The 23,507-nt window shown below is 36.7% G+C and overlaps 1 protein-coding gene across 1 annotated transcript in view; it reads right to left on the minus strand.

Annotated features, from left to right (window-relative positions):
* Positions 1-23,507, minus strand: part of Nop56 (Nop56 ribonucleoprotein) — an 82,152-nt gene that overhangs the window by 8,921 nt on the left and 49,724 nt on the right. The window contains exons 4-8 of the mRNA XM_089088515.1: positions 20,781-20,968; positions 18,483-18,735; positions 14,305-14,487; positions 9,928-10,021; positions 1,175-1,424 (exon numbers count right to left, since the gene is read on the minus strand). Coding sequence (XP_088944641.1) covers positions 1,175-1,424; positions 9,928-10,021; positions 14,305-14,487; positions 18,483-18,735; positions 20,781-20,968 — 968 coding nt within the window. The remainder of the gene's footprint in view (positions 1-1,174; positions 1,425-9,927; positions 10,022-14,304; positions 14,488-18,482; positions 18,736-20,780; positions 20,969-23,507) is intronic.

Genomic DNA, 23,507 nt, shown 5'->3' on the forward strand with positions numbered 1-23,507 from the left:
TGCAGCTCGCCAAACAGTCTCGGCTTCTGACCCGAGTAACTTACGACGGTTTACACACTTACTTCGAAAGCCCCTGCATTTATCTGCAAAGACGATCTTTGACTTTGACCCCACAAAAGTCGGTTAGAAGCAGGGCCGTATCCAGGGGGGGGGGGTTTACCCGAATTGAACCCCCCCCCCCGAAATTTTTGACCGAGTCGAAAATAAGTCAAAAATTAGTAAAACTTAGGTAAAAATCAGTATAATTAGTCGAAAACTGAGTAAAAAATTTGTAACCCCCCGAAAAAATCCTGGATCCGCCCTTGGTTAGAAGTGACCTCGTGGCCGACCGAAGAAACGATGAGTTGACAGCCTGTCCGGGTTCCTGACGATGGCAAACATCGGACCAAGTGAAAGGCGCAAATGCTCTCCATAGACCGAAGCGGATGGAAGGGGCAGAAGTGACTCTTTACGCCCAGCAGCACCCGGCAGGAGACATAAGTCAAGTAAGTCAAATCAAGTGCTCAGCTTACACGAACAGGAAGAGGATATTTTTCAACAATGCTGAAAGCTTGTTTAAAATTCAGGTACATGTTCACTCTCAGACAAGCGATTTTGCAACAAGCCTGCAGCTATAAATTCCATCAAAAGGACAAGAAACTTGTATCATTGTATTTTTTAGTCTCAATCTATCCTCTCACAGTCACAATTTTGATATTCCTTCTTGTGGGAGGACCTATACATGCTTAAAAACTAGAAAAATCGTCTCTTTTCAAGCGAATTTTCAATCGCATATTTTCACTTTCAAAGTGAAAATATTTTTCCTACTTATACGGTAGGTTTTCCAACTTAAAAAATAGAAAAATCGTCCCCTTATCAAGCGTATTTTCACTTTTGAGGTAAAAATATTCTTTTCTACCTAAAAGGTAGGTTTTCCTACTTAAAAAGTAGGAAAATCGTCCCATTTTCAAGTGTATTTTCAATCACATATTTCATTTTTCAAGGGTATTTTCATTCCAAAAACCATGTACACTAAATTTCAAGCAAATTACTCGGTAGATGGATAGAGCTGAATCTCAGCCATGGAACAATAGTATAATGGCTGTCTATTGTTGATTTACTAGAATCTTAGGAGGATAGAAGAACATAGCAAAAATTACACAGGGAACATTAACCCTTAAGTTTAAGACGTTACCTGCTATAATGGATTCATCGGCTTCCTCTACTCTCTTCTTTTTCTTCTTCTTTTTTCCAGGAGTTTCGTCTGCTTCTACACCATTTTCAACAGGTTCTTCTTCTCCTTCCATTTTTTGCTTTTTCTTCTTCTTCCCAGGTGTTTCCGCTGCTACAGACTCATCGTGAGTTGTTTCCAATGTTCCATTCAAGCCAGCTTCACTCTCGCGCTTCTTTTTCTTCTTCTTTTTGGACAATGATTTGAATACCTCCTAAAAATAACAAGGAAGAATGAAGAAAATGAATACGGAAATTTGTAAGCGATAGATTAAAATTCCAATCAAGACATTGAATAAAATAACCGAAAAGCCCAAACATTTCGGCTTTACACAGTGGCATCAAGTAAGGAGTGGGGGGGGGGCCTTAGATTTTTGAAAATACCATGTAACAAGGTGTGATTTGTATGTTTGCTGTTTTAGGTATGTTTCCTCATTCTTGCTCAGTTTTTTTGCTGCATCTTCAATTAAAAGAATCCCCCTTCCCGCATTTTTCTCGAAAACTGCTCAATATTTGTTCTGAAATTTCGCACAATAACATTTTTCTGGCGTGAGAAAACGACATAGATAGATCACGACTAAAGAAAATCCTTTTTCCCAACCCCCATACCAGGGCCGTATCCAGGATTTTTGTTCGGGGGGGGGGGGGTTTACCCGATTTTTTCCCATGGACGATGTATAACATCCCCGCGCACCATTACGTTTGCTCGAGACCGTTATGCTGCACCGGGCGAACGAGGACGCGTCCACTAGTCATACTTTCGTATATAAAAGGGGAATTTTTTTTTTTTTTTTTTTTTTTTTTTTAGTAACGTAAACACAATACAATTATTTAAATACATTTAAATAATACAAGCTTTTTTTTTTTTTTTTTTTGCGCAAAAAGAAGCCAAATAGTAGGCTAGAAGTAGTCTATATATTTTTTATTTTATTTTTTTTTTTTTTAGCTAAAAGTAAGGGCGAATATCTATAAAACGAAATCCAGGCGACGATTTTTCTTCCCTGCAAAAATGTCGATGACCTTGTCAGGCCAGATGTCAACGTCCCTATGAACTACAAGGAAGGCTAAGCCACTCAATCGTTCTTCTCCTGTTGAATTTCTCAGCCAGGTTTTGAGCCTTCTGAGCGTTGAGAAACTTCTTTCCGGAGTAGCAGAGCTAACAGGTAACGTCGCAAGAACAGCCAGAAGCAGAAAAATATTTGGAAAAAAGGTAGCGTCGCATGCCTGATACGAAGACACAGCACAAGTAGCCCTCTCTGATACCGGAACATTCTCCCACTTGATGCGCCATAGCTCAATTTCTTGCTTCAGACAGTCTGGCTTGGGAAGAATATCGCCATACAATTCAACCAATAACTCCAGGTTTAATGCCTTCAGATCGACAGAAACAATTTTGGCAGGAGAAAGGACGCTGAGATTTGACAAATTTGGAAGTTTCTGGTAAAGTACAAATCGTTGTTTCAGCTGGGAAGTGAAGTGGTCCAGGAAAGGAATAAAGAGCGAGGTTCTATAGTGGTTGAGAAGGTCTGGATCGTCTGCGTGCATACTCCGGCCACCTCTCGTCCTTGGACGAGTCATCTCCAGTCCTAAGTCGCTGGCAAAACGCTGAGCTTCATGGAAAATAGCCGTGAAAGCAGTAGCAGTATTTCCTCGCATTTCCTTTGTTTTTGAAAGGACAGTTTCCACGTGCCTGCATGCAGCTGCCAAATCATAGTCAACTGACTGAAGAGTCTTGCACAATGGAAGCGTAAGGAGAAAAGCCCTTTGACCACACGGAGACACACAACAAATCGCGACTGGTTCATCGTGTCCAGCAACTGCGCCGCTTTTGCAGAAGTTTCTGCATTTCCGTTATCTTCTAGAGCTTCCAGGGATTGCTGGAATGGTCGGTAAAGCTCCAGAAAACGCACGACTGAATCGTGGCTCTCCACCCATCTTGCTTCGCAGAGTCTGATTAAAGTATGTTTCCTCGAATCCGGTAGTATTTCGTTGATCTTCTCTTTTAAATTCTGTGTCCTAAGTGGGGAAGTATGGTATAAACTGTAAACTTGTGCCAAGATACCGTAGAAATGCTTAAACGCCAGAATAGAGCATACAGAATAGTTGACCAAGTTGAAACTGTGCGCACTACAATGGACGTAAAGCGCCTTCGGATGCTTTTCACGTATAACAGCCTAGAAACCCCTAAGATGCCCACTCATCGTTGCTGCACCATCATATGCCTGACCAACCATCTTGTTCAAATTAAGACCAAGGCTTTCGAGAAATTGCAGGATTGATGAAGCCAGATCTTGCCCAGTCAAATCAGAAACTGGGCTAAAACCAAGGAAGTCCTCATGCAGGTTCCCTTTGAAAGTGTAGCGGATGCAAACAGACAGCTGCTCGGTATTCGAAACGTCCGCTGTTTCATCGGCAAGCACCGAAAAGCGTGGACTTGCGTTTACTCTTTCCACAATAGACTGCTGAAGAAGCTCCCCGGATGCGGCGATAATACCATTCTGGATGATGGGAGAAAGATATGTGGCATTTCCGGCCGCAGAAAGTAGGTGGTTCTTCAGAACATCGTCACCGTGTCTCGCCCTCAGCCGCAGTAGTGCTCGGAAGTTGCCATCATTGTGAGAAGGTTCTGGATCCGAGACTGAAATTGGGCCGGGATCGTTGGTACCACGAAGGGCAAGTTGTTGCCGCCCACAAAATATCACCGTCTCAACAATTGGTCGCCCTATTTAATAATACGCCCTATTATTAACCCTAATTTACTATGCAAGGTCAGGTGAACATAGGGTTACCTAATTGCGTAAGCTGATCAGAGCGCATATTATTAACCCTAATTTACTATGCAAGGTCAGGTGAACATGGGGTTACCTACGGTTACCTAATTGCGTAAGCTGATCAGAACCGTTAACCCACAAAATGCAATAGGATTTAGTGTGGGAGCATATTTTTTTTTGGTAAGGTTTTGTCTTTACAGGTTTTTTAGACTAATTTTCGACTCGGTCAAAAATTTCGGGGGGGGGGGAAGGGGGGTTCAAAGCGGGTACCCCCCCCCTGGATACGGCCTTGCCCCATACCCTTAATATATTTTCCTTAAATCCTTTTGCAAAGTGAAAGAAAGAGACCAAAATACCGGAAAGGACTGTCAAAATGAAGTTTGACATAATTCCTGTTACGCATATCAACCTCTGACGAAATTAGGTTCTCTGACGAAATGTAATTTTGCATGGATTGATTTTTTACATCGATTGCATAAAATGATCCGGTTCTAAGCGTCTACCCCCCACGGAAAATACCCCCCCTCCAGGAAAATACATCCTCGTTGAAAGGAAATTATTTCCGAAAATTTACTCCCCACTGAAAATTCCCCTGCGGAAAATGTTCCTATGTTTCCAATGGACAAATTACAATGGACAATGGTCATATGTAAAGCAATGGACAAATTAAAAAAAAAACTTAAAAAGGCACTTAGACTTCTACAATGGTGTTCTCTGATGGTTTTTTAGATTGGGAGGGAAGGAGATACGTTAAAGGGTGCATTTTAAAGCAAAACATCCCAGCTCTCATTAAGCCATCAGATAAATACAGAATTAGTTCGAAGGGAGAGACGAGAAGAGGACTGAAGGCAGAAATTGATATATAATCCCCAGGACCGTAACCAAGTTTTTTTTTGAGGGTGGGAGGAGGGTTTCAGGGGGTTGGGTGAGTGTTTTCCAAGAAAGCATTTTTGGCGGGGGGGGGGTATTTTCCAGGGGAAGGGGGTAAGTGCCGGCCACACAATAATCCAAACTTATAACTGTGCCCGATTGATGATTAAAAATCAATCTTTTTAATTGACAAAAAAGAGAGCAAGTACAAAACGAAAAAGACCACATTTTCTTTCCACAACACAAATAAAAAAAGGTAAAGCGACGAAAAAATTATTTTAAGACAATGAAAATTTTACTAAATGAATATTTCGGCTCAATATCCAAGTTGCCGTTATTAGCAAACACAAACAGATAAAGTTAGACTTGCGATAGAATACTTGACCCTTAAAACTAAAAACAAAAGTTAAAACAGTTCCAGCATCATCACTTAAAGGAAGTTCAACCAGACCTGAAAAACAAATACGAAACCAGATAATTCATTCAGAAAAAAAAAAAAATAAGAAGCAAGTCCACAAAGCAATTCTTGCTTTTTATACAGCTCACTAAAAATGTCTTTTAATGCAGGTTCATTCGTATTAACTATTGGTTTTACTATGTAATATATCAGGTTATTTTTGATGTAAATTTGTGTATTCTTAAGTAATTCACTGAGACTCTCCCAAATTTCTATTTAACGAAGTATTACTGCATAACTTAAAAATTTCTATTGCCCCCCGAACAAACTGCTTAATACCCAAATTATCAAACAGTTCGTGGTAACGAACTGTAAGTAAGGAGCGACCCGGCTCAATGGTAACCGAAACTCTAAAAAACGGAATTTTGATACCAATAGATACATCAAAAGAACCAGATTTTAATGCTGATTTCAAATATAAAAGTTTCATCAAGTTTAGTCTTACCCATCAAAGTTACCCGCCTGAGAAAATTTGGCTGATTTTAGAAAAAAGGGGAAAGACCCCCTAAAAGCTAAAGGTTCTATAATATAAATTATAGAACCTTAATGAAAATCACACCATCACATTCAGCGTATAATAGAACCCTACTGTAGAGGTTTCAAGCACCTATCTACAAAAATTTGGAATTTTGCATTTTTTACCAGAAAAAAGATCACGGATGCGTGTTTATTTGTTTTTCCCCAGGGGTGATCGTATCGATCCAGTGGTCCTGGAATATCGTTGGAGGGCTCATTGGAACGGAAATTAAAAGTTCTAGTGCCCTTTTTAAGTGACCAAAAAATGAAGGGCAACTAGGCCCCCTCCCACGCTCATTTCCCCCCAAAGTCACCCGATCAAAATTTTCAGATAGCCATTTTGTTCAGCATGGTCGAAAATAAGATAAATATGTCTTTTAGGATGACTTAATCCCCCGAAGCCCTCAGGGGGAGGGCTGAAAGTTATGAACTTTACACAATGTTAACATATAAAATTGGTTATTGGGAAGTATACAGACGTTTTCAGGGGGGATTTTTTCTGGTAGGTGGGGGTAGGGGGGGTCGGGGACTATATGGGAGGATCTTTCCATAAAGAAAGTTTTCATGGGGGAAGGGACATTGCTATGAACGGGGCGCCCAATTTCCCAGCATTATTAAAGAAAAAGATCAGAAATTAAATAAAAAAAAACAAGTTTTTCAACTGAAAGTAAGGAGCAACATCAAAACTTAAAACGAACAGAAAATATTACGCATAATATTGGGTTCACCCCCTAGTAAATACCTCGCTCTTTAAGCCAAAGATTTTTTAGTACTTTCATAAGAGCTATATATTCTAATTAACGGCCTTTGTGATTAAGGGGTCATTTTTAATGAATTGGGACAAAATTCGAACTTTAGCTTAAAGAGCAAGGTATTGACTAGGGGTGAGCCCCCAAATATACGTATTAAAAATCTATGAATATAGAAGTTCGTTACGTAATTTAATTCGTAAGTTACGTATATTTATTACTAATAAAAACGTTCGTAAACAAAATTAAACAAGTTTCGAGAAAGCCATTTAACCAAATAAAAGTAAAATTAATATGCAATTTTTTTTTAATTATTCGTGTACGGTGAGCCAAAACCAAAACCTACATTAATTCAAAAACGTTCAAAAATTAAATAAAAAAAAAGTCTTTTTTAACTAAAAGTAAGGAACGACGTTAAAACTTAAAACGAACAGAAATTATCCCGTATATGAAAGGGGCTGTCCCTTCCTCAACGCCTCGCTCTTTACGCTAAAGTTTGACTTTCTCACAGCTGTATTTTTTTTAAGCAATAAAAAACTTTAGCGTAAAGAGCGAGGCGTTGAGGAGGGGACAGCCCCTTCATATACGGAATAATTTCTGTTCGTTTAAGTTTTAACGTCGTTCCTTACTTTCAGTTAAAAAAACTTGTTTTTTTATATTTAATTACTAATGAGGGCGGTGTTTTCAAAAAGTGATGCATGGTTAGTTTCCGAAAATATAGCTGCTTCGAGCCGAATCAAAAGAATCAAGTCGATAGTCTAGTTATATAATCCTTATATTTTTGCAACTTTTTTCCGAATTTTGGTGGGTTCTATCCACATAATAATTACCGCAGTCACAAGATACGGTACATAGATACACCCCTCTTTGACGAGCAACTGGGGTCTTATCTTTACCAGAGTTAAAGAAATTCGTGATTTTTAAATTACAAGTAGAAACTACATACACCCTTTTTTCAATTCCTCAATAATTGTTGGTATGTAAGGAAGTTAAATTATATTTGAATGTTTATTATAAGCTCTTAACACATCTAAAAATGGCATTTTACTTCCATTTCTAGAATAAACTGCAAGTATCTATCGTAAGTCTTAAAGCAGACTTATCTTTTGATCTTGACACTTATCTTGTGATCTAAAAAGCACACAAGTTAATCTTCACTTTGAAACAGGATTTGCCAATTATTGCGAATTCGCAAACAAAAAATCTACAGACATGAGCGAATCGTAAAAGACATAAGCCTTTAGGGCGGAGATAAATTTTTTCCCTCCAAAGTTCCCTTTCTCCGTATCTGCCTACTAAGAAACTCTTTGCACCTAATTAAGAGGAACTATTGACCGAATTCAGCCAAGAATTTCTCCCTTGGCATTTTTCAAGACGGGTAAAACATTAAAAAAAAATCTTTCACTCCTTATGTTGGTCCATATATGTTACCGTGAATATCCGAAATGCCTTTTTTTCACCTTGGATTTAGTCAGCGCTGCCAGTCAACTTTTCATTTAATACAAGGCTTGATGATAACAGGCTAGGTTAGATTAGGTTAAGTTTTTAACCCATTTCTGATATTTACAACCAAATTTAACCTAACATAATCTAATCTAACCTAGCTTTTACCAACGTAGCTTGCGACACTGACTCGCAAAGCTAATTGAATTCAAGCAGAGAAAAAGGAATTTCGGACATTCACCAGTGAAAGTCGACATTAGCCAGATTTCGAACTTTCACTGTAATATATATATACACATATTTAAATATACGATCTATCATTGAAGGTTTTGTGTCATATTCGATAGCAATAATATCTTTTTTGAATTACCGATCTGTTGACGCATTTTCGGACAAATTTTAGTAGAACTCACGCTTAAGCCACTCTCCTCCATTATTATCCAGTGCTTCCAAACCAAGCGTTCCCTAGTGCTTGGAAGAGAGCGTACGTTCGCGTCACACCGAAAGTGAAAGGTCCCAAATCTTTCGACCAACTCCGACCTATCTCAATAACCCCGAACCTGTCTAAGGTGACAAAAACGTTTATATACTGCCAGCTGATGTCACAGATTTCTCTTTCTCTTGACCTATATCAGTACGGATGCTTGAAAGGAAAAAACACAACTGTTTACTTAGTGAGAATGTATCACCTTATTGTCGAGTGACCAAGGAAGTGCGATTGTCGATTTGCTCCTAGTGGATTACCACTAGGCCTTTGACTTTATTCGCCATTTCATAGATGTGACAAATTTACGCGCAATAGGTGCACGCGAGTATATTCTACTTTTAGTGATTCATTTATTGCAAGACTATTTCCAGTGCGTCTACAGCCTTTTCCCTGAAGACACCAACTCCAAATGGGCTGAGCTCACGTATGGTGCTCCGCAAGGCAAGAAACTAGCAGCGCTGTTGTTTTCAGCAGTTATAAACTTTGTCCTTTCTGATTTTGAGGACAGGTTTAAGTACGTAGACGACTTGTCAGTTCTTCTGAAATATCTTACTGAAAACTCTGAGGCAGCTCCCCAGTTCAGCGATGCAATAATGAGCAACCTTAAAGACCAATGTACTATCAACAGCCTTCAAATCAACGAAGGAAAAACCCAAATTCCTTCGCTTTAATCCTTTTAAAAGGGACTTTGTCAGTCATCCTCCACCGTATCCAAGTGCTATTCTCGGTGTCACATATAGCGTTGACTGCTCGTTTAGTGATCATGTTGATACAATGACCATAATTATCTTGCTACGTCGTTTCGGTTTTTCTAAAAGCCAATAACAACGTAAGCCAACAACACAAGTTACCTAGGCGATCAACTTGAGTCACTACAAAAAAGAGCCTTTAAAACTATTCTTTCCGATAAATATGTAAGTTATGGATTGGCATTATCTGTCCTAAAACTACCGTCCCTCCACGAACGTCATTTGGGTTTGATCTACAAATTTGGCCAATTTATTCTTAGCAGTGAAAAATAGAGATTCTACGACCAGTCATGAGGAATAAAATAAACACAAGGTCAGCTAACAAAGTGAGACTGCAATTGCCTACTCCGAGAACAAATCGTTTCGCCAATTCGTTCATTCCTTTTTACATGTCAGTGTTTAATAAGTTATAGTCTCGCGTTTTTCTTGTTTTCGTTGTAAGTACTTGCGCCATTTAGTTGGAATTTTTATTCTAAACTATGATTGCCTGTATAAATAAAACTATTCTATTCTATACCAATAGAAAAACTACAAAATAGATCCGATAGGAATGAAATTAAAAAAAGGAAACAACAGATAGGGGGAGAGGCAGAGAGAATGGGCGAGGGAAAGAGACAGAAAGAGAGGGGGGGTGAGAGAGAGGAAAAGAGATAGAGAGCAATTTCTGTTTCCTGACCTCAGCTTCTTTCACTGCTTCACACATGACATCAACATTCTTTCTTGGAAGCTCACCGTCCTCATAAAATTTCAGCCTTTCTTCAACTTGGTCTCTGGGAATTGAAGAAGAAATGAATTATAATCTAAGAACAAACTTGACATAATAAGGATACTTTTCTATATATATATATATATATATATATATATATATATATATATATATATATATATATATATATATATATATATATATATATATATATATATATATATATATATATATATATATATATATATATATATATATATATATATTTATCAGCATCACATAAATAGAAGGGATGAAGGGTTTCATCTCCAATAGGAAATATGCGCTTGCATAATTTGCTTTAATAAAGCAGAAAGGAATGATTTTAAGCAATACGAAAGAATATAAATATGCTAATTTCATTAAAAATGTATATTAAAACCTCGTAACTACCTTTTTAATCAAGTAATTTGCTGCTTGTAGTCACTGTAATTTTACCCAACAGAAAAAGATTTATGAACATAAAAAAAATAAAAACAGATAAAAAATAAAATAAACAAAAAGCAAACGATGAAGAAAATAAACAACAAAAGAAGGGTCAGGTATAAACAGGTCCTAGTCTTTGGAGGAGAAACGAGGTGCCAGACACAGTAACTGCTTTGTTAGGCCAAAAACTAATATCCCTCTACGGTTCCCTGTTCAGTTTTCAAAAAGTCTGTTGTAACATACCGTAAGTAAGAGCGATACGGCTCAATAGTAACCAAAACATTAAAAATAGAATTTTGATATCAATAGACATATCAAAAGGATCAGCCTATTATACTGATTTCAAATGTGTAAGATTCGTTAAGTTTAGTTTTGCCAATCAAAAGCTACGAACTTGAGAAAATTCGCCTGATTTTTGGGAAGGGGAGGGGACACCCCTTAAAGGCCAACGAATCTTGATGAAATTCACACCATAAAATTCAGCGGTTCAGATTACTGTGGAGGTTTCAAGCTCCCGTCTTCAAAAATGTGGAATTTTACATTTTATAGGCAGCGCAATAGCACTGCCTAAGTAAAGAACGATGTTGGCACAATGTATTATTTTTTTTTTTGGTTCTCCATAGCCGGGCACTTCGTATCGAAGGAGATGTCGTAGAAACTTCAAAAAGGACTCATTTAATTAGAAATTGGGGTGACTAGTGTCCTTTTTAATAGTCGAAAGTGATTGGAGGGCAACTAGCCCCCCCACGCCCATCATTCCCCCAAACACATCCAATCAAAACTTTGAGATAGCCACTTTGTTCAGCGTAGATTTCCAGATAGAAAATATGTTTTTGAGGAGGACACTCCACCAAAACCCTCGGGGCAAGGGTTGTAAGTTATGCCCTGAGGGCATATAAGAACGATGTTGGCACAATGTATTATTTATTATCTTTTCCTTTAGAGCAGGGCACTTCGTATCGAAGAAGTTGCCATAGAAACTTCGAAAAGGGCTCATTCAATTAGAAATTGGAGTGGCTTGTGCCCTTTTTAATAGTCGAAAGTGATTGGAAGGCAAATAACACCCCTTCCACGCACGCCGTTTCCCAAAACACATCCAATCAAAATTTTTAGATAGCCATTTTGTTCAGCGTAGTTGATTTCCAGATAGAAATTATATTTTTGAGGAGGACACTCCCCCACAGCCTTCAGGGCAAGGAAGGGTTGTAAGTTATGCCCTGGGGGGCATATAAGGTTTTTTTTTAGAAAGCGTTGTCGTAAAAACTTCAAAAAAGGCTAATTCGATTGGAAATTCAAAGGGCTAGTGCCCTTTTTAATAGTCGAAAGTGATCGGAGGGCAACAAGCCTCACTTCCACGCCCACCATTTCCCAAAACATATCCAATCGGAATTTTTAGATAGCCATTTTGTCTCACGCAGTTTAAAGTTCAGGAAATTATACCTTTGAGCAGGACACTCCCCCCATAGTCTTCAGATCAAAGGTTATAAGTTATGCCCTGGGGGCATATAAGGTTTTTATTAAAATCTTTGTTGTAGATACTAGTAAAAAAGCTCTTTTGACTCGGAATTCAAAGGGCTAGTGCCCTTTTTAACAGTTGAAAGTGATTTGAGGGCAACTAACTCCCTTCTTATGCCCACCTTTTTCCCAAACCCATCCAATGAAAATGTCTAGATGTCAATTTTATTCAACGTATTTTAAAGTTTTGGAAATTAGGTATTTAAGGATGACAACACCTCCTCCCCCACAACCCTCAGGGCAAGGGTCTTAAGTTATGCCCTACGGGTATATAAGGTTTTTATAGAAAGCGATGTTGTAAAAACTTGCACTTTTAATAGTCGAAAGTGATTGAAGGGCAACTAACCCCCCTCTCACGCCCAACATGTCCCCAAACACATCCAATCAAAGTTTAGAGATATCCATTTTTTTCAACGTAGTAGAAAGTTCTGGAAATTAGGTATTTTAGGATGATAACCCCCCCCTCAGAGCCCTCAGTGCAAGGGTTGTAAGTTATATCCTGGGGCATATAAGGTTTATATAGAAAATTGTTGTAAAAATATCAAAAAGGGTTCATTTGTTTGGAAATTGAAATTGCCCTTTTTAATAGTCGAAAGTGAGTGGAGAGTAATTGAGCCCCCCCCCCTCTCACGCCCACCATTTTCCCAAACACATCCAATCAAAATTTTGATTAACGTAGTTGAAATTTCTGGAAATTATGTCTTAGATGATTACAACCACCCTCACAGCCCTTAGGGTATGGGTTGTAATTTATGCCCTGGGGGCATATAAGCTGTTTATAGAAAGCGTTGTCGTACAAACTCAAAAAGGGCTCATTCGATTGGAAATCAAAAGGCCTAGTGCCCTTTTTATTAGTCAAAAGTGATTGGAAGGCTTGCAATTTTTATAGTAAAGATCGATGTGGGTATAATGTGTGATTTTTTGTTGTTGTTGTTTAGATCAGGGCACTTCGTATCGAAGGAGTTGTCGTAGGAAAGTGTATCCACGCTATCAAAGAAAGTAAGCAGATTTTTTTGCGAATGGTATCAAGTTTTCCATTTCAAGTCAACTGGAGGAGGTATGAAACGAAATTAAACACAACTATTTGTGTCCAGATTTTTAAAAGGGTGTATGTTGTTAAAAATTGCAAAAAATTTTCTCCAGCATACAAATAGCAGACCAAACTATAAAGTCTTAAAAAAACCAAAAGATTTAAAGCATTATTTTCTTCTTTCCTGAAAAGACTATGTCAATATAAAACGTACAGAAATTAATTACAAAAACTTTTTCCACAGAAATTATAATGAATAACCGAGTCAAACTCAAAACGAGCAGAAATTAACATAAGTTGGGCGTAAAACCCCTATGCCTTCCCAAGGCCAGGACACAATTTGCACTTTACTGAAAAAAATATAAGTGTTTTTACTTTTACAACTTTAATAAATCAAATAATATTAACATTGTGATTACTAAATATCAGTATATGTATATTAAACTGACAATGCACATTCATTTGTATTTTTTTCAGTAAATATTGCTTAGCATATTGCTCAGCATAGTTGAAAGATCCAATAACTATGCATTTGGAGATAAAATGACACTCCACAGCCCCTTGGGAAAGGTTTTTTGAGTTATGAAATTTGCCCGTGGTTTACGTATAGTATTTATTATTGGAAATAATGCATACATCTTTCGGGTGGAGGACGGTAAATTTCCTGCAGGGGATTTTCCACAGGAGGAACTTTTGCCAAAATGCCTATGCGACATTCTTTTTATTTGTCTTACTTTCTTTTTGCCTACTCAATTTTACATGTTGAGATGTTAATGGTAATTATACAGGGGAAATTTTCACCGGGATTGTATTACCTAGAGTTTTTTTTTTGTGGAGAGGGAGCCGGATATCCCTGCATTATTTAAAAAATTATCAGGAATGAAATAAAAATGTAAGAAGCAGTAACGAGCAACATTAAAACTTAAAAGAAGAGAAATTATTACGTATATGAGGAGTATAACATTTTGTCCCAATTCTTTAAGAATCCCAATTTGTCCCAATAATTTTTTGTCCCACTCCTAAAACACAAGGGTCGTTTAATTAAAACAATAAGAAGCTTGTTTGAAAGTACGAAAAAACCTTAAACTTTTAAGTACAAAAAAAAATAAACTACTAGATTATGTTGCCATGGCTAGCGTCATCCAAAAAGCAAAAACATTTAAGGAACATAATATGATAGCATCACACCAACAAAAATCTCTATCGTTTCAAACTAGAATCAGGTTATGATAAGAATGGTTACCTTCTTAAGGAGATTAAGGAAATGATTTTTCGCTGAAACGAGACTTGTTCGCTCACAGATGTAACAACAATTGCAAAAAAAAAAAAAAACTTACCTCAGGGCTTTACCAAAGACATCAGTTTGAGCTTCATTGAAACAATCAATCCTGGTTGCAATTGAACACTTATTTGCCAAGTACCGACTGATTCGTCCCTTGTTCTTAGCACCGGCTCGTCCAATAAAAGTGGAATGGAAAATCAAGCCATATTTTGGAGTATTGCCACGTGTTTTCAAAGCTCTAGAAATAGGTCAAAGAAATTATATAAGAGAGGAGAGAGAAGACAGAGAAAGAGAAAGAAGGAGAAAGAGTGAAAACAAGAAAGGGGGAAAAAGCTTCATTGAAACAATCAATCCTGGGTGCAATTGAACACTTATTTGCCAAGTACCGACTGATTCGTCCCTTGTTCTTAGCACCGGCTCGTCCAATAAAAGTGGAATGGAAAATCAAGCCATATTTTGGAGTATTGCCACGTGTTTTCAAAGCTCTAGAAATGGGTCAAAGAAATTCTATAAGAGAGGAGAGAGAAGACAGAGAAAGAGAAAGAAGGAGAAATAGAGTGAAAACAAGAAAGGGGGGAAAAGCTTCATTGAAACAATCAATCCTGGTTGCAATTGAACACTTATTTGCCAAGTACCGACTGGTTCGTCCCTTGTTCTTAGCACCGGCTCGTCCAATAAAAGTGGAATGGAAAATCAAGCCATATTTTGGAGTATTGCCACGTGTTTTCAAAGCTCTAGAAATGGGTCAAAGAAATTCTATAAGAGAGGAGAGAGAAGACAGAGAAAGAGAAAGAAGGAGAAATAGAGTGAAAACAAGAAAGGGGGAAAAGCTTCATTGAAACAATCAATCCTGGTTGCAATTGAACACTTATTTGCCAAGTACCGACTGATTCGTCCCTTGTTCTTAGCACCGGCTCGTCCAATAAAAGTGGAATGGAAAATCAAGCCATATTTTGGAGTATTGCCACGTGTTTTCAAAGCTCTAGAAATGGGTCAAAGAAATTCTATAAGAGAGGAGAGAGAAGACAGAGAAAGAGAAAGAAGGAGAAATAGAGTGAAAACAAGAAAGGGGGAAAAAGTTAGACAGTCTCAAACATCTGATTAAGACAGCGAAATTCCAGACTGAAGACTTTTTTTTTCAAAAAAAGGTCTCATAATAAAAAACGAAGAAGGTAGATAGAAGGATAAAGGAGGTTTAAAGAAGGGGGACAAAAATGAATTGGAAAAAAAACTGAGCATTTCCCATTTACATTCCATCTTATTGCTGTGCGACGTCCGCTGCTAGCTGTCGGCATTTATGCCGATAAAAGCAATTATTATTATTTCTATCCAATCAGTAACTGTTCTTTTTTCATAACTTATAGGGCAGATTGGCTGCTAAAACGCAGAAGAATGACTGCTAGCATCATTTCTTAGCAAGATAGGTCTTTATAATTCCATTATTATGTCTTTTATTAAAAATGTAAATTAGATATTGGAATCACTAAGGAGCAAAAGGGCAATGAAAAAGAAAACGAGAAGCTTTCCTTAACGCTAATGTTTCTCAATGGTGGTATCTATGGCTTTTTTAAGTCTAAGCTTATTTGTATCCAGCCTATTTTTTTGGAAGGAAGCGTATTGAATTATTTTAAAGAAATTATTATTAATTATGAAGATCATGTTATTTCACGTACGTTAAGTTCTTTCGTTTTTGGGCCTAATGTAAAGCAAAACAAGATTTATTAACTCTATGATTTTGCTGAGTAATGCCAGATAAAAATATGTTTTTTCTCTCTTAGACCTAAATTTCCCCTCCATTACTCTTACTATGGAGATACGGCTACTGTAAAGCCATTTGTCTCCAATATAAACGTAAAATAGTATCACCAAAAAAATCATAAGCACATAGTTTTTGGTAGGGAGAGGGGGGGGGCGGAGCTCAGTGATCTTTTTCTAAGTATTTATATTATAATTTCCCAACTCTGTGAGCAAGCGTGTAAATACTATTTTCGTTTTTTTTTTTTTTTTTTTTATTTGTTGTTTTGTATATTTATTTTTACATTCATCAGCATACGTTGCCCCTTATTCCTTCAGCACTCCGTCACTATTTCTCCAACAGTTAGCATAAATTGTTAGTATGTCTACGAATTTATATTTCTAATATGGTATAAAATTGCAGAGCAACACTAGGTAGTTCGGTTCTTAGCAATTCGTAAAGATACGAATTGCAATTTGTAAAAATTTGCAATTTGTAATTCGGTTCTTTGCAACAAGTTGTTAATTTTCTTTCAAAAGAATCTAGTTCAATCTGTCTTAGAATAATGACATTTTTTTCCATTATATCCCGAAAGTCAGTTTTATAAAGAACAGAGACTATCAGAAAGTGTCAAAAGTTAGAGCTGTGATACCAATGCCAAGAGTTTTTATTAAAAAAAAAAAAAAAAAAAAAAAAAAAACAAAATGGAAATACCAAAAAAGCATTTTTCAGAGTCTAACGAGCGGGGACAAAAAATCACGGGGAGAGAATAAGTGTCACCTGCCCAAAACCGTATACTTAACGAAGATGTGGGGGGGGGGGATTTTTTTTTTTTTTCAAATAAAAATACCAAAAAGTGATATAAGAAAGTTGTAAAAGTAATAGGTGGTGTATCAATGGTGTATGTTGGACCATCGCAAAGATTCTTGACTAATACCGAATGACAGTAGCCCCTTCGTCATTATTTTAATATACATCCAAAGAAAAGGAGAAAGTCACAAGAGATGGGGCTTCGGCGGTTCAACATGTCAAGATATGACTTCTAGCACCAAACGCAGTGTAGAGTCTGGCGAGTATAATCAAAAATAAAAAATTCAAAGGAAATTGAGCATTTGGTACGATTAATCTGAAAGGCAATAGGACTAAAGTTGCAATTTCTCTGTAAGTGATAACTAACCAGCATCTTATATTTAAACGAATTACTTAAAGTCAAGATCCATTCTGCACAAGTTAGGCCATGGGAAAGTCTAGGCGGGTTAAGTAGGGTTGGCTTTAGGTTTATTGGCCAAGTGGAAACACAATTACGCTTTCAGTAGCCTCCCCCTCCTTTTAAATTACCCAAAAAGACAAGTATACAACAGTTTTGTGTCAAACAAATTCCCCAAATCCTAGATGACGTAGTGGTATTTCTCTTCGACACTAGCAACGGTTTCGACTCTCAGAAGTTTCCCATACGCTTTGGTCGACACCAATAACACTTCAGTTCGATTTACAGTGTTTTGGAAGCACATGATTAAGTAATAGATTTTAGGACAAAGGCAATAAATAAACATAACTAATATTTCTATTGCTTGAGGGAAACCATATTGTTTAATCATGTACTTCCATTAATATTTTTGGCCAAGAAAGTCATTTTAATAGTGTCTGACCATTTTTAATATGTTGATGCTAGAACCTATTGAAAATATAAAAGGTACATAACCCCCAAAAATGGGAATAATTCAATCCAAAACTAGTTTAATGGATAGCCCTATACATTTCATCAAGTCTTTCCAGTCCCCATTGGACTTTTTAAATATTTCAGTGTAAAACAAACTAACCCCTCTCCCCTCAGAACAAAAAACCAGACGATGACCTCTGTGCATTTATGGTTGCTACTACAGGCTCATCGTAGTGTTAGGCCACCAGAGACCAACACACTGGCCAACGCTCATCCTTCCTCTCATCCCCTTCAAAGTCTATGCTTCAAATTCCATCTAAAACGGATTCAAATATTTTTATAGGCTCTTAGTCTCATTCTAGCCTAACCTGGGGTATCCAGCCTTTCTTATATTCTCTTCCCGGCTCTTACATTCAGACGGCCTTATCTTTTTCAACCCCCCACGGCTTGAAATGCTAATGCGTGGTCAAAGTTACGTGATGGATCCCGATTCGGTCTTAGCGTTGCTGCATCGCCAAAACAGTTTTTGCCAAAAATACTCCTCCAAAATTTCTAAATATATATATATGTATATGTATTGTATATGTATTGTATATGTATTGGCTCAATTTGAAAATGTGTATTAAGATTTAAAACTAAATTTTTTCAAAGACTTGGACCTATTAATTTTTTTTTTCATATATTGAATTTTGGCCATCAAACAGAACTAAGTTGCCTTTGCGAAAGTTTCATAATGAAAACCAATAAAGGCATTCAGCACTAGTGATAAAAACGAAGTGATATACAGCTAATTTAAAATGTTGTGTATAAGAAAAAAAAAGGAAGACAAGCAGCTTACCTGAAGAGCGCCTTTTCAGCCCCAAGGATTTGAACTGTTGAGGCCGGATACTTTGCCAAATTAGTCAATGAGCCAGCATGGGAAATGAGGCGAGCACCAACTTGTTCACCTATCAGTGTTGCCAAGTTAGGAGCAACCTGGTGCATTTTCGATTTCAAATATTCTGCCAGCTCCAAGCGATATTCAGCCAAACCAATAACACGCTTTGCAAATCTTTCTATATTAATCAAATCAATCGGAGATATGTCCATTCCTAAAAAAAGCATAATGCTTATAAACAATCGTTCATTCAGAATCCTGAAAGCCCAAATTCTGCCATACAGTGAAGAGCATTGGTTATTGACTTCACAAAAACACAGTAATTTAATAACAATTATAAGTTTAATAGGAACTGCATTACAATAAAAAATAATAGCTTTTTGGTTGACCTTAATCAAACAATATCACTGAAAAAGCCTTGTTTAAGGATGTAGCATTTCCTATTTCCAAAGTTCCAAGAGGTTCTTATTCATTTGTGGAAAAAGGGCAATTAGATTTAATATGGAGAGGTAAATAAACAATCGCCGATCAATATATCAAGAAAGAAAAGGAGCTTCACTCCCCAGATTTATGACGAAATTCAAACATCAATAGATTCAGAAATACTCTCACTGCTAACTATGAACAATTATTACTATGGTCAAATCAAATGCAGTTTATTTTTCATTTTAAGCTTTCATATTTCATTTGATAATCTTCCAATTGCGTAATCGGTAATTATTTCGTAAGCAAAGCTTTTTTAAATTCTAATTTTTAATTTAAAACTTGTTTTTGTCCATGACTAGTAATGCCTCCTTCATTCAGTAGGTTTAAAGCTTACTACTACTACTAACACCTAACAGCAGCACAAAGCAGCCCGAGGCCAACACAGCTACGCACACCCCATCCTCCAGCCTAATGTAATTCTTTATATTTGCTCTTTCTAGCTTTCTTTTTACTGTTTTCTGTTATTTTAACTGTTACTTTTTATCACTTCGCTCTTGTGCAACAACACTCATTTCTGAAAGCACCGAGGAAAAAAGTAACTATAACATCAAAAGTCGGGGCTGAAGGGGGCTTCAGACAGAGTACAAGTTTTTTTTCTCTAGACCAGCCATTTTGACGTCTTTCACTACCATACAAGTAAACGGAAGGAGAGGCCACAGTTCTTACCCACCCCAACCAATCCCAAAATGTATCCCCCATAACATGTGAGGTCGGAAGAAAATATTTAAGGGAAGTTGGAACTTCATAGAGGGTGTAAAGAGGGAGGTTTTAAATAGATTGGGATGCAAGAGGAGTGTGCGTAGCTGTGTTGGCCTTAGGCGACTTGGTACTGCAGTTAATTGTTAGTATTAGTAGTATAACACTCTAAGTTTTTCATATAACTTGTAAGTTTCGTTGTCCAGAATTGCCTGATACCCCTCTCCCCCTGAAATTCATGCACGTGAGCCAGCAGACGTCTGCCTAATTAACATAGAATCTTATAGGGTAACACACACAAACACACATCCTAACGATCATGGTAGTGCTATAACACTGCCTAAGTAAAGAGCAAAGTGAGCTCTATGTACTGTTTTTTCTTTCCCCAGGTAATTTCGAATGGAAGAAGTTGTCATGGACATTTCGGGGGGGGGGGACATTCCATTGGAGATTGAAAGTTCAAGTACCCTTTCCAGGAATCCAAAAGTGAGTGGAGGGCAACCAGACCCCTTGTCCCCCCCCCCCCCCCAAGAAAAAAGATCAAAATTTTATAATTTTATGTAGGCATCCCCCAGCCCAAGGCAGCAGATGTAAATTATACAATTTGCCCATTGTTTACATAAAGTTTTTATAATTGGGAAAGGGTGAATGTTTCATCCCAAGCTTGTCCGAAAAGGCCAATTGTATTAAGGTGAAACTCCAGGGAATGTTGAGGAAAATCTCAAGACACTACCTGCATCCTGTTTATCAAAAGAGTTCAGGGAATGTTGGGCAAAATCTCAAGACACTATATTGTATATCTACAATATCTTAGGAGCAGCTAAGAGTATTAAGTTGAAACTTTCGCGGCTACTACTACTAAGACTACTTGCGCAAGTGATGTTGTGCTCTTTCTCGTTTTGGTCTCATTTATTAATTGATAGTGATTTTAATTAATCATAGACTGCGCAATGGCGCTGCCTAAGTAAAGAGCGAAGTGGACACAATTTATTATTATTTTTCATAAGAAAAAAGGGACTTTGTACAGTATATCAAGCTTAGGAGAAAATATATAAAAGCAAGAATTAAAAAAAATACCCATAGACATTTTAGCTGCGTCAACAATAGCCACTGCTCTGCTAGAATCCATAAGGAACTCTTCTAATTCAGGTACTTTCTCTGCTGTTAGTTGTTTCCTATCACCAATCATTTGAGCACATCGAGCGTAGGCATAATTATCGGGAACTATTTTCACAAGCTCCGGAAAATGATACGAATACCATTCCCTGTAACGAAAACGAGAAGCATAGAAAATACTAGAAATAAAATCCCAAAATTACGACTGTACAACAAAAACTGACAAATATCTGTTTTTTCTTGCTGTTTTAAGTTAGGTGTGGCTGGTTCTACCCCTTCCCCCTTAGCGTGTGAGATAGTTCTCGGCTGTTCAAAATTGAATCGGTTTTATTAATGGGTGTTCTTTATGCAACTAAAGAAAAAATCACGCTTCTGAATCGATACTAACAAATGGATATAAAAACATTCTAACATATTCTAAAAAATGGGTTTAATATCTCTGGAGAATAACTGACTAACTTCTTAAGCTTTGTCATTCATATTATGTCAAATAAAATATGTAAAGACGGTTTTGCCTCATAAAATGACCTAAAAAAAACACACCTGAAATCCTTTTAACTAGGTTATGGACAAAAATAGTATAAACAAAGAACTCGTTTCGATGGACCATAAAACGTTCCAAAATCTTACCTGTTTTCCCTCTAAAAGCGCTGTCAAGTTTAACCAATTAGTTTTACCTATTTATTTTCACAGTTCGATGTAACAATGCTAACGAAAATGTGCTACTGTCTTAAAAACTTCTAAATTATGAAACAAACAAAAGTAAAATCTACGAAAACCCCGGCTTTAATGAACGAATAGACCTAAATCCAGAGAACTAACATAATATTTTTATTTTGATGCCCTTGATACTTTAACCAGGACTGTGGGACTTTTTTTTTTACCAGGACTGAGGAGTCGGTTATAAGTTATAACCAATGTCTCTACAGCCCTGTTTCAAGGCTCCATTTAACTAGATTTTATATCTTATAACCAGATCCAGACATTTTCAATATACCCACTCCAACTCCATGCATCAAAAATTTACTAGAACTCCGACTCCATAGCCCTGTTTTTTACGCGGCGATAGTATGACTACAGCATTAAAATTAAAGCCTTCAGGATGATTGATCCATGATTAATTTTTACACTTCAAAGTCATCCTTAATTAGTTAAATCCAGATGTCTCGTTTAATATTCTATAGAATTTTCCTAGTTTTTATACGCTTGTTTAAGTTATTTTCTTTCCACTATTACATTTCTTATACTGAATAATCTGACCAGACTACACAAAAAAACAAAAATAGTCTGACTTTTTCTTTATTTGAACACAAATAGCTTATGAGTTGATGACTAAATAGCTGGTGACTTAACCTAAAAGCATTCTCTTGCTTCCTGTTTGATACATAAAAAAGAACATGGTTATGTTGTGTTGAAATAAGGATCAAGTGAGGCGAAGACTAATGATGTTTCATATTACCTATAAGTATATTTTACTCACCCGGGGTTCAATAGATTACTGCAATGACCTACATTGAACGCAGGATAGTTAAAAAAAGAGTTAAGAATGAAAAATCAAATAATAAAATTAAAAACAGGTTTCGCAATTGACTTAAGGCCTGTTTCCACCATCCCAATTGTTAGTAACAATTTCCTGTTAGCTCAAAGGAGAAAATTCACTAGTAAATTTTTACCCACATTTATTTTGCAATGACAACAGAAACAGACCTTGCATAAAAATTTTTACCCATATTTATTTTGCAAGGACAACAGAAACAGACCTTGCATAAAAAATTTTACCCACATTTATTTTGCAAGGACAACAGAAACAGACATTGCATAAAAAGAGGAAGAACAACGTAACATTTATAAGGTATTAAAAACAAAACAATAGCTTTGTTGATTTACAAAATCACACAGCTAATCAAAACAGAAACAAAATTATTATATTAAAGAAAAAATCTACAATTTCAAATAGGTAATGAACGGTGCCTTATTTAATGCATAATTACCGTTGCAAAACAGCTATTTATTATATAATATATTTAGCACATCCTAAACAATTATTAGACACAGAAACGATTGCCTCCTTGTCTCTGCTGGAATTTCCATACTTCTTATACTATAGAATTTCAATACCTTTTTTAAACAATTAAAATGCAATGGTATATAAAAAATAACTTAGTAAAAGTTTAACAAAGTGTAAACAGTGAAAACATTTCTGAAATGTCCAATGTTTCTAAGAGATCGGGGTTGCCAAAGAATTCTTCCTGGAAAAAGAAAGCTTCAAGAAAAAAAAAGTAAAAAATATAAACGTTTTGTTTACAAATTTCATTAACGACATACTCCTAATCTCAGTAAAAGAAATACACCCAAACGAGCATTGTAAACCATAAAAAAATCTATAGTCTGCTTGGACTTTTCATCTAAGACCACCTAGCAAACTCCTGAAAAATGAAAAATTAGGGAAAGAAAGAGAAAATTAACAACCCTGCCTACAAAGAGAGAGGCGAGGCTGATATTTCAGAAAGTGCTATCACACTATTGACTTTCATTCAGTTCAACCTGGCTTTCTCAAAATTTTCTGAAACTCATGTATCTCACAATGAGATGAGCATCATCACTTTCAACCAATCTATATTCCCTTTCCCTTTTAAAAGTAGCCCTGATAGTCTAAAACCCCTGTAAACTGGTATGATGCTTTAACTG

Source organism: Artemia sp. Qi Xiang Cuo, chromosome 4, assembly GCF_049724085.1.
Source record: "Artemia sp. Qi Xiang Cuo chromosome 4, ASM4972408v1, whole genome shotgun sequence".
In the NCBI taxonomy this organism is placed as follows: domain Eukaryota; kingdom Metazoa; phylum Arthropoda; class Branchiopoda; order Anostraca; family Artemiidae; genus Artemia; species Artemia sp. Qi Xiang Cuo.